Raw genomic sequence first — 12,281 nt, 5'->3', positions numbered from 1 at the left:
ATTGCTGTGGCTCTGGACTCATGTGTAGGTCAGACCAGATTTCCTTCCCTAAAGAACATTAGTGAACTAGATGAGTTTTTCCGACAATCGACAACGGTTTCATGGTCATCAGTAGTTTCTTGATTCCAGATATTTTTTATTGAATTCAAATTCTACCATCTGCAGTGGCAGGATTCGAACCTGGATCCCCAGGACATTAGCCAAGTTTCTGGATTAATAGTCTAGCAATAATACCACTAGGCCATTGCCTCCCTATTTGGAGAGAGTGGGCAAGAACCTGGCAGATGGAATAGAATGTGGAAAAAATGAGGTTATCCACTTTAGTACAATGAACAGATGTGTAGAGTATTTCCTAAATGTCGAGAGATTAGAAAATGTAGATGTACAAAAGTACCCAGGGGTCCTCATCATAAGGCCCTGAAGGCTAGCATGCAGGTGCAACAGTCAATTACTAAGGCTAATGGTACGCTGATCTGTATTGTAAGAGGATTTGAGTACAGGAGTAGCAAAGTCTTGCTTCAATTATATAGAAGCTTGGTTAGGCTGCACCTAGAATACTCTTTGCAGCTTTGGTCTCCTTATCTTAGGAAGGATATTATTGCCATAAGAGGGAGTGCAACAAAGGTTCACCATGCTTGTTCCGGAATGGCAATACTGTCCTATGAATAGAGATTGGGAAAGCTGGGCCTGTACTCTCCAAGGAATGAGAGGTGATCTCATTGAAACCTACAAAATACTTAGAAGGAACAGACAGGGTAGATGTAGGTAAGATGTTTCCCCCTGGTTAGAGAGTCTAGAACCAAGGGGATACAACTTCAACATAACCAATTAGTACCAAGGTGATGAGAAATTTCTTAACACAGAGGGTTGTAAATCTCTGAAATTCTCTACCGCAGGGAGTTGTGGAAACTCGGTCAGTTTGGAGTAGAAATTGACAGATTACTAAATGCCAATGACATAAAGAGACACAGTGATACGGTGGGAAAACGGCATTGAAGTGGATGATCAGCTATGACAGTATTGAATAGCGCTGCAAGCTCAATGGGCTGAGTGGCCTTCTCCTGCCCCTATGTTATATAAATGCAAGCTTTTTCTTACAGTTACAGGTAGTTTGATTAGGATTCTGAACTTTGATGCAATAATATTAAATATATAAAACCCATCTGGTTCACTCATTTCTTTAGGGCAGGAAATCTGCCATCCTTCCTTGTCTGGCCTACATGTGACTCCAGGGACACAGCAGCGTGGTTGACTCTGAAAAAAAGTGTCCCCCCTTAAGGGCAATAAATGCTGGCCCAGCCAGCAATGCCCACACCCCATGAAAGAATAAAAAAATTATTCAGCATCAAAGTCACTTAGCAACAAATAGTAGGCAGCACATACCAGTATTCAGGGGTTACACAACAGGAATTATCATGAAGCAACCAAATTTCCTGACAGGAACAGAAATGATTCCAGAGACTCTACAGTCACCTGACTGAGACTTGACCAACAATACAGGAAAGAGACCAAACCCTGTGGGTCCTTGTTGTCTGTACAAAATTACATTTTACAATCAAAATCCTAGAGATTAAGTATCAGCCTGGTCAGTTCACCAGATCCTTGTCCAGGCGAACTTTTCCCAAGCATATCCCTTGCACAACCACCCACATCTCACACATTGCACATAAAACCCAGTAATTCAATCTGTGAGGAAGGATAAATTAAGCAGCAGCTTGTTTACAAGTGTCTGAAAGGCAGCCTGCAGGAGGGGGGAGCGGGAGCGTAATTTTATGGGCTGTTGTGGAAGAGGCAATAGCTCACACCCTCAGCAACTACCCGATGGGGGATGTGTACAGCTGTCCTGCAAAGCCCACCCGCAGAACCCAGTTCAAATCCTGAAGTTGGTTTTATTTCAATGATGAGGTAGGAATTTCCTCCCTCGTTCGGCTTGTAGAGACTCGCGCAGTCAGGATGTGCCTCTTCCCTCAGCCCACACACAACTCTGATTGGCTTTCCGAAATCGAACGAGAAACGAAAGCTAATGAAGTGCAAAATAGCAATTTTTAACCCTGTGAACCCAGGTTCATAAACCCAAACTTTGCTTACATGTTAGCTACTATGGCAGTACCTTTATGCAAACGTTAAGGTTGTAGGTCAGGTTCCCTCTCACTAACTCCATTGAATTTTAGGATGCACTCACACACCAGGTTTGATGTAAATGCAGGAGATGCACTGATGCTAAACTTGCACCGTCAATCTGGAATTAAGATTGAGGATTTCTCCTCACTCTGGGTTGAAGCAAGTGGGAGGACATTTGTTTAGCACTTTACAAGATTGTGTAAACTCCTGTTATAAAATGTTTAATGTTAGACTCTGACCCTCTGTGAAATCCAGTTACATTTACATGCTGATAGTGTAGAAATTCTCTACTCCCTTCTCTCTGTACATTTATATTTCTAATTATTAGGAGGCAGCACTCTCCCTCTCTCTGTGTGCCCAGCACAAGGAGCCAAGCAGTAATAACTGGAGCCCAGACAACAAAAGTATCAACAGTTTGTTGTCCGTGAGTGGGAAACACAAGGTGAAGTTCATCGAGCGGGAGGGTGAGTGAGCGGGAGGGTGAGTGAGCGGGAGGGTGAGTGAGCGGGAGGGTGAGTGAGCGGGAGGGAGAGTGAGCGGGAGGGAGAGTGAGCGGGAGGGAGAGTGAGCGGGAGGGAGAGTGAGCGGGAGGGAGAGTGAGCGGGAGGGAGAGTGAGCGGGAGGGAGAGTGAGCGGGAGGGAGAGTGAGCGGGAGGGAGAGTGAGCGGGAGGGAGAGTGAGCGGGAGGGAGAGTGAGCGGGAGGGAGAGTGAGCGGGAGGGAGAGTGAGCGGGAGGGAGAGTGAGCGGGAGGGAGAGTGAGCGGGAGGGAGAGTGAGCGGGAGGGAGAGTGAGCGGGAGGGAGAGTGAGCGGGAGGGAGAGTGAGCGGGAGGGAGAGTGAGCGGGAGGGAGAGTGAGCGGGAGGGAGAGTGAGCGGGAGGGAGAGTGAGCGGGAGGGAGAGTGAGCGGGAGGGAGAGTGAGCGGGAGGGAGAGTGAGCGGGAGGGAGAGTGAGCGGGAGGGAGAGTGAGCGGGAGGGAGAGTGAGCGGGAGGGAGAGTGAGCGGGAGGGAGAGTGAGGGGGAGGGAGAGTGAGGGGGAGGGAGAGTGAGGGGGAGGGAGAGTGAGGGGGAGGGAGAGTGAGGGGGAGGGAGAGTGAGGGGGAGGGAGAGTGAGGGGGAGGGAGAGTGAGGGGGAGGGAGAGTGAGGGGGAGGGAGAGTGAGGGGGAGGGAGAGTGAGGGGGAGGGAGAGTGAGGGGGAGGGAGAGTGAGGGGGAGGGAGAGTGAGGGGGAGGGAGAGTGAGGGGGAGGGAGAGTGAGGGGGAGGGAGAGTGAGGGGGAGGGAGAGTGAGCGGGAGGGAGAGTGAGCGGGAGGGAGAGTGAGCGGGAGGGAGAGTGAGCGGGAGGGAGAGTGAGCGGGAGGGAGAGTGAGCGGGAGGGAGAGTGAGCGGGAGGGAGAGTGAGCGGGAGGGAGAGTGAGCGGGAGGGAGAGTGAGCGGGAGGGAGAGTGAGCGGGAGGGAGAGTGAGCGGGAGGGAGAGTGAGCGGGAGGGAGAGTGAGCGGGAGGGAGAGTGAGCGGGAGGGAGAGTGAGCGGGAGGGAGAGTGAGCGGGAGGGAGAGTGAGCGGGAGGGAGAGTGAGCGGGAGGGAGAGTGAGCGGGAGGGAGAGTGAGCGGGAGGGAGAGTGAGCGGGAGGGAGAGTGAGCGGGAGGGAGAGTGAGCGGGAGGGAGAGTGAGCGGGAGGGAGAGTGAGCGGGAGGGAGAGTGAGCGGGAGGGAGAGTGAGCGGGAGGGAGAGTGAGCGGGAGGGAGAGTGAGCGGGAGGGAGAGTGAGCGGGAGGGAGAGTGAGCGGGAGGGAGAGTGAGCGGGAGGGAGAGTGAGCGGGAGGGAGAGTGAGCGGGAGGGAGAGTGAGCGGGAGGGAGAGTGAGCGGGAGGGAGAGTGAGCGGGAGGGAGAGTGAGCGGGAGGGAGAGTGAGCGGGAGGGAGAGTGAGCGGGAGGGAGAGTGAGCGGGAGGGAGAGTGAGCGGGAGGGAGAGTGAGCGGGAGGGAGAGTGAGCGGGAGGGAGAGTGAGCGGGAGGGAGAGTGAGCGGGAGGGAGAGTGAGCGGGAGGGAGAGTGAGCGGGGTGTCAGGAACATGATGAAGCAACTTTCAAATTACACCAGCCACAATAATATAACCTAACCCAGGTCATGACTCCACAAAGTTGAGTTATTCCTGACCCCATGGGGTTGCAGCACCACAAGTGGACATTTAGAAAATCTTACCGCCATTGGGCACGGTTAAAATGGTTTTACATACGGACATACAAACTAGGAACTGAGGTAGGCCACTCGGCCTATCGAACCTGCTCCACCATTCAGTAAGATCATGGCTAATCTGATTGTATCTTCAATCCCACTTTCCCACCTACCCCCTGTGGTTGTGTGGCCCCTTTAAGGGGGTGATCTCTGAGGGCCACGTGATCGGGCCAGATGCTATGTAGAGCCAGCCTGGAAAGTCGATCCAATTGGGAGCAAGGCATATGCCTGGGGCCAGGAAGGAACCTCAGTTGGAGCCAGGGAGCAGAGAGTGTAATTGTGTCTCTAGTTCTGTCTGACCATTGCTTATATACACATATTTATATTGTTAATAATAAACCCTCCTTAACTTGAAGTCATAACGAGTCAGCCTCAAGAAATTACACTGGCAACGAGGATTTTATTTTTTGATAGTCCTCAGAAGTTCACAGTGTGCAGCTAGGGAGGGAGGGGACCGAGCATCAAAGCTACAAAGAGGTACAAAAGCCACATAAAATGCCTTTAATTGGAAAAATTGACTTGTTTGACCCAGAGATGGAAAACTAGGGGCAATATATCAAAAGGCTGCGTTACCTCTTTGTAACAAATGAGATAATCATAGAATCATAGAATCCCTACAGTGCAGAAGGAGGCCATTCGGCCCATTGAGTCTGCACCGACACAATCCCACCCAGGCCCTACCCCCACATATTTACCCGCTAATCCCTCCAACCTACGCATCTCAGGACTCTAAGGGGCAATTTTTAACCTGGCCAATCAACCTAACCCGCACATCTTCGGACATAATGACAGAAGAAAAACGGAAGTTGATTCTTCCAACAGTCTGTGACTCACAGGCTTACAGCCTCGTGAGGAGTTTAACGTCACCAGACACTCCACACACAAAGTCTTTTAACCAGATAGTCGAATTGGTCAAAAATAATTTTAAGCCCTGACCCTCAATAATTATGCTGCGGTATAAATTTCATCCTGCCATCCGAGAGCCAGCGGAAGTCAGTCTCTCATTTTGCGGCCAGACTGAGAGGGTTAGCAGAGCGCTGTGAATTTGACCCAGCTTTAGGAGAGATGTTAAGGGACCGTTTGGTCTGTGGAATTAACAGCCTTGTAATACAGACGAAGGAGTTGCTGGCTAAGACCAAAATCTCCTTAGAAAAAGCTGTGGAGATGGCCCAGGCGGCACAGTAGCACAGTGGTTAGCACAGCTGCTTCACAGCTCCAGGGGCCTGGGTTCGATTCCCGGCTTGGGTCACTGTCTGTGTGGAGTTTGCACATTCTCCTCATGTCTGCATGGGTTTCCTTCGGGTGCTCTGGTTTCCTCCCACAGTCCAAAGATGTGTGGGTTAGGTTGATTGGCCATGCTAAAAAAAAATTGCCCTTATTGTCCTGAGATGCATAGGTTAGAGGGATTAGTGGGTAAATATGTAAGGATATGGGGGTAGGGCCTGGGTGGGATTGTGGTCAGTGCAGACTCGATGGGCCGAATGGCCTCTTTCTGTACTGTAGGGTTTCTATGATGATTTCTATGAATGCACTGAGCAGGGCATTAGCGAATTACAGGGCGTGCCCAACAAGGGGAACCATTTGCAGCAGGAAATGGGTGCTGTAAGGAACAGCCCAAGTGAGGGCGCAGCAATTCCCGAGAAGGGAATACTGGGGAGGGGAAGTTTGTTTCCATTGTGGTAGAGAGCGCTCCCAAGAAACCTGCCGATGCAGGAATTGTGCGCATTTCTGATGTAATTGGAAGGATCATTTACAAGCACAGTGTGAAGTGAAGTGTGAACATGCAAAGAGAAAAAAACACCAATGGTTAGTTCAACTCCATCAAAAACACTGGATAAGGAGCCTGACAAGGGACCCAAGCCCCTAAACCAGATCTAGCTAAACAAAGTGCCTCCCAGCGATATCTCTGATGGTAATTTTTTTTTAAAGTTGCCATGTGTTCATTTTTATTTGGGTGGCGCAGTGGTTAGCACTGCTACCGCACAGTGCCAGGGAACCAGGTTCATTCCGGCCTCCGGTGACTCTCTGTGTGGAGTTTGCACATTCTCCCCGTGGGTTTCCTCCGGGTGCTCCGGTTTCCTCCCACAGTCCAAAGACGTGCAGGTTAAGCGGATTGGCCATGCTAAATTGCTCCTTAGTGTCAGGGGGATCAGCAGGGTAAATACATGGGATTACGGGGATAAGGCCTGGGTGGGATTGTGGTCGCTGCAGACTCGATGGCCGAATGGCCTCCTTCTGCACTGTAGGGATTCTATAAATGGAAAATCCCTTAAAATGGAGGTCGACACAGGAGCTGCGACCACAGTCACAAGAGAGTAGGCATTTCGTTACCTGTGAAAAGGTCTTCAACCAATGGGATTGAGTGAATGAGGAGCCATTTTGTTTACTTATACAGAAGCGACATTGAAGATAGTAGGGTCAGTGGTCTCCTACAGGAACTAAACGGCTCAACTGCCTGTTTTAGTAATCAAGAGTCACAGACCCTGCCGAATGGGTTGGGATTGGTTGATGCAGATAAAATTAAATTGGTTGGAAAGATTAAACCTATGGGATGGAGGTTTTCAAGAGTTATTGTGTAAATACTTGGAGATCTTTCAAAAGAAACTGGGACAAATCAAAGGAGTCAAAGTCAAAATCTAACTGAATCCCAGGACAACACCAAATGTTTTTGTGGGCTCACCCAGTGCCATATGCATCACAAGGTTAAAGTAGATCTGGGGAGACTGGAAGGTATTATAAAACCTGCGCAGTTCTGGGAATGGGCTGCACCCATAGTCCCTGTCTCCAAACTGTAAGAATACGTGGGGATTACAAAATTAATTGCTAATCGAAGAACTCAGATAGACAGATACCCTATTCCTAAAATATTGGACCTCTATGCTAAATTAGCAGGGGGCCTGAAGTACCCCAAGTTCTACCTCAGTCACACCTACTAGCAGCTGGAGTTGGATAAGGATTCTCGAAGGTTGGTTACTATCAACACCCATAAAATCTATACCAGTACACACATTTACCTTCATGAGTCTCATCAGCTTGTACCATTTTCCAACGTACGATGGAAAATTTGTTACAGGGTATCCCTAACGAATGTAGATGACGTCCTAATTATGGGAGCCTTATCTGAGGAACGCAGGTCAAACGTGGAGGAAGTTTTAAGAAGATTTAAGGAGGCGATAGTGTGTCTGAAAGGTGAGAAATACACTTTCCAGGCAGATGAAGTTACATACCTGGGTTTCAGGGTACAAAGGACAAAGAACAAAGAAAATTACAGCACAGGAACAGGCCCTTCAGCCCTCCAAGCCTGCACAGACCATGCTGCCTGACTGAACTAAAATGCCCTACCCTTCCGCGGACCATGTCCCTCTATTCCCATCCTGTTCATGTATTTGTCAAGACGGCCCCTAAAAGTCACAATTGTATCTGCTTTCACTACCTCCCCCGGCAGCAAGTTCCAGGCACCTGTGTAAAAAACTTGCCTCATACATCTCCTTTAAACCTTACCCTTCATATCTTAAACCTAGTAATTGACTCTTCCACTCTGGGAAAAAGCTTCTGACTATCCACTCTGACCGTGCCTCTCATAATCTTGTAGACTTCTATCAGGTCATTCCTCAACCTCTGTCATTCCAGTGAGAACAAACCAAGTTTCTCCAACCTCTCTTCATAGCTAATGCCCTCCATGCCAGGCAACATCCTGATAAAGCTTTTCTGTACCCACTCCAAAGCCTCCACATCCTTCTGGTAGTGTGGCGACCAGAATTGAGCACTATATTCCAAGTGCAGCCTAACTAAGGTTCTATAAAGCTGTAACATGACTTGCCAATTTTTAAACTCAATGCCCCAGCCGATGAAGGCAAGCATGCCATATGCCTTCTTGACTACCTTCTCCACCTGCGTTGCCACTTTCAGTGATATGTGTACCTTAAACCCAGATATCTCTGCCTATCAATACTCTTAAGAGTTCTGCCAGGGTTCTTAAGGGTAGATGCGAAAGGTTTACATCCTTTGGAGGATAAAGTTAAATTTATAAAGGAAGTTCCTCAGCCTAAAAATGTGTCTGAATTAAAATCATTCCTGGGAATGGTACCATTATGGTAGATTCCTGAAAAATATATCTACAATTTTAGTCCTGATGGCAGTGGTTCCAAAAGTAAAGCAAGCTTTACACTCACTGGCACTGCTTCTACACTACAATCCAACCAAACCATTAGTAGTTACATGTGATGCCTCACCTTATGGAGTGGGAGCAGCTTAGTCCCAGAAGATGCTGGAAGGGCTGGAAATTTGCCTCTAGGACATTATCAGATGCAGAAAAAAGTATTCTCAGATAGACAAGGAAAATATTTTAGTAATTTATACGGTGAAAAAGTTTCATGTATAATATATATATATATATATATATACACATACACACACATGGTAGACATTTCACCATAGTGTCAGATCACAAATCTTTGTTGGGTTTATTGTAAGAGGATAAACCCGTGCCACCAATTGCCTCTGTGAGGGTACAGAGATGGGCACTATTGCTAGCTGTGTACAGCTACTCTTTCCAGCATTGTCCAGGAACACAAATATGGAATGCGATTTACTCAACTTCTTACCCCTTTCTCAAACAATCCCCACACTACCAGCACCACAAGAAATCATGTTGGCGCTACATTTGATGGAAGAACCTGCCAGTTTCAGCAAATCACATTAAGACTTGGACCTAAAGAGACTCAGTACTGTCTAAGGTTAAGAGGATGGTAATGCAAGGATGGTGATGCTATGTCAGAGCAACTTAAACCAGCAATGTAGAATGGAGATTAACACATGATGATGTCATGTTATTATGGGGGGGCTCGTGATATAATGCCACCCAAAGGCGACAGCTTTTATTACAAGAAATGCATGACGCACACCCAAGACAAAACAGGACGAAAGCACTCATCCAAAGTTACGTTTGGTGGCTGGGTATTGATAAAGAAATCAAAAGAAGTCAGTCACCGCCCAAGTTGTGAAGCCCCAGGGGCATTTCCACCACCGGCAAATATGCACCCAATGGCCAGGTAGGCCTTGGGCAAGGCTAAACATAGAGTTTGCAGATCCCTGGCCACAGCCACCATTCATAAGTTGAGGCAGAATTTTGCCATCCGTGGCATCCCAGAGATCTTAGTGTCAGACAATCTACAGTTCATCATGTTCGCTCGGCACCTTATCACCCAGCTTCCAAATGGTTAGCAGAACCAGCTGTATAAATGCTCAAATCATCAACGAAGAAGCAAGCTCAAAGGCCATTGCCTTTATATTTAGCAAGTTTCTTACTGTCATACAATATCATGTCAAATGCAACAACGTGGGTCACACCAGCCGAGTCACTGTCAGGATATCGCCTGCAGACCCAGTCGGATTTAGTATTTCCAGACTTTGCTGGGAGGCTGGATAAGCCTCCTAGAAGCAAACGCATGATTCAAGGAAGAAGGACAGAGTTTTCCAAGTTGATGATCCAGTCCTAGCAGCAGGACTGACACGGGTGTCTGGAAAAATTGTGGAAAGAAGTGGACCGGTTTTCCTACGTTTTCGAAGCACGAGGTCGACGTGTAAAACGACATGTGGATTATGTGAGGAAAGGAGCTGGGGTTGATACTGAGGATGGATAGGCACCTCCTGTGGAGGACACGTGTTTAGCAGTTGCTGTCACAGGGTTCCCTGTGTAAGTTTGGAGACGGGACACTCAGCGCTTGTTGAAAATGAGACAACAGCTACTGAGGCTGGGCTCGACCCCGGGCTGACGAGTTTACCGTTTGCAACAGCTGCCCAGATGCCTTCTCACTGAAGATCGGAATACTGAATTGTGATGTTCCGCGAGTCGGGAAAGTTCCAGACAGATTGAATTTGTGATTAGTTTTTCCCGATGGTTCCTTTCTTGTCTTGTTGAGTTGCGCTTGCCTGTGTTTAATGACGTTCCTTCTGTTTCATTCATAGATAAACTTCAACGTGAGCAGGGGGTGGGGAGGGTGTGGTAGCATGGCCCCTTTAAGAGGGCGATCCCTGACAGCCATGTGACCGGTCCAGACCCTATGGAGAGCCAGCCAGCACAGGAAGCTGCACCAATCAGGACCTGGGAGGAACCTCAGTTGGAGCTGGGGAGCAGAGTGTAATCATGTCTTTAGATTGTCTGACCGTTGCTTGTATATACATATAAACCCTTCCGAACTTGAAGTCACTACAAGTCGCCCTCAAGTTATTACGCCCCTGATTAATCAATAATCTATCCAGCTCTGCCATAAAAACAATGAAAGACTGCTTCCACTGCTTTTCAGGAAGAAAATTCCAGAGATTCACCACCTTCTCATCTCGGTCTGAGTGACCCCTTACTTTTTAAAACAGTGACTCCTCGTTCTACATCCTCCCACAAGAGGGAACACCGTCTTCACATCCACCCGGTTAATACCCCTCTGGATCTTAAAAGGTTTCAATTAAGTGGAAAGGGCATTGGAGTTTGACTAATTAATTCAAATACCTTGAGGATGCAACAAGCAAGATGGATAAAGAGTACGAGGAACTTTAATGTACTCAGACATTACACCTATGACTGTGTGGCCAAATTCCCCTCCAACTCGATTTCAAGTTTGCTGATGACACCACCGTAGTGGGTCAGATCTCAAACAATGACGAGACAGAGTACAGGAATGAGTTGGAGAATTTGGTGAACTGGTGCGGCAACAATAATCTCGTCCTCAATGTCAACAAAATGAAGGAGATAGTCATCAACTTCAGAAAGCGTAGTGGAGAACATGCCTCTGTCTATATCAACGGGGGTGAAGTAGAAACTTCAAGAGAGCTTCAAGTTTTTAGCTGTCCAGATCACCAACAAACTGTACTGGACCCCCCATGCCGACACTATAGTTAAGAAAGCCCACCAACACCTCTACTTTCTCAGAAGACTAAGGAAATTTGGCGTGTCAGCTATGACTCTCACTAACATTTACAGATGCACCATAGAGAGCATTTTTTCTGGTTGTATCACAGCTTGGTATGACTCCTTCTCTGCCCAAGGAACTACAAAAGGTCGTGAATATAGCCCCGGTCCATCACGCAAACCAGCCTCCCATCCATTGACCATGTCTACACTTCCCGCTGCCTCGGCAAAGCAGCCGGCATTAATAAGGACCCCAGGCATCCCGTACATTCTCTCTTCCACCTTCTCCCGTCGGGATAAAGAAACAAAGATCTGAGGTCAGGTACCAACCTATTCGAGAACAGCTTCTTCCCTGCTGCCATCAGACTTCAGAATGGACCTACCTTGCAGTAAGTTTATCCTTCTCTTCACCCTAGCTATGACTGTAACATTACATTCTGCACTCTCTCCTTTCTTTCTCTATAAACGGCATGCTTTGTCTGCACTTTTCAGACAATGGCCTATTCTTGTTCCTATTTCCAGTCCTGGGTTTGGTTGAATTTTCTCCACTGCCTGTACTTCCTCTCTCTGTAAGAAGTTTAACAACACCAGGTTAAAGTCCAACAGGTTTATTTGGTAGCAAAAGCCACTCAAGCCCCGAAAGCTTGTGTGGCTTTTGCTACCAAATAAACCTGTTGGACTTTAACCTGGTGTTGTTAAACTTCTTACTGTGTTTACCCCAGTCCAACGCCGGCATCTCCACATCATGACTTCCTCTCTCTGTCCAGCCCTGGGTGTGTCTTGAATCATTCTCCACTGTTTGTGCACCCTTTGTGTGTGTGTGTCTCTGTCTAGTCCTGGGTTTGCCCTGAATCGTTCTCCACTGAATGTGCTTCCTTTCTCTCTCTCTCTGTCTGTCTGCCTGTCCAGCCCTGGGTTTGTTTGAATCGATCTCCATAGTCTGGGCTCCTTCTGCCTCTCTGTCCAGTCTTAGACTTGTTTGAATGATTCGCCATAGTCTGGGCTCGCTGTGCGTGTGTG

The 12,281-nt window shown here is 48.1% G+C and overlaps 2 protein-coding genes across 2 annotated transcripts in view; one reads left to right on the top strand and one right to left on the bottom strand.

Annotated features, from left to right (window-relative positions):
- Positions 1-12,281, bottom strand: part of LOC144497440 (monocarboxylate transporter 13) — a 45,595-nt gene that overhangs the window by 32,719 nt on the left and 595 nt on the right. The gene's annotated exons all lie outside the window — the stretch shown is intronic.
- pcsk9 (proprotein convertase subtilisin/kexin type 9) overlaps positions 11,506-12,281 on the top strand; it is a 49,737-nt gene continuing 48,961 nt past the window's right edge. The window contains exon 1 of the mRNA XM_078218713.1: positions 11,506-11,650. Coding sequence (XP_078074839.1) covers positions 11,635-11,650 — 16 coding nt within the window. The 5' untranslated portion in view covers positions 11,506-11,634. The remainder of the gene's footprint in view (positions 11,651-12,281) is intronic.

Source organism: Mustelus asterias, chromosome 8 (genome assembly GCF_964213995.1).
Source record: "Mustelus asterias chromosome 8, sMusAst1.hap1.1, whole genome shotgun sequence".
NCBI classification, from domain to species: Eukaryota; Metazoa; Chordata; class Chondrichthyes; order Carcharhiniformes; family Triakidae; genus Mustelus; species Mustelus asterias.
This window is presented reverse-complemented; position numbering and strand designations above follow the sequence as displayed.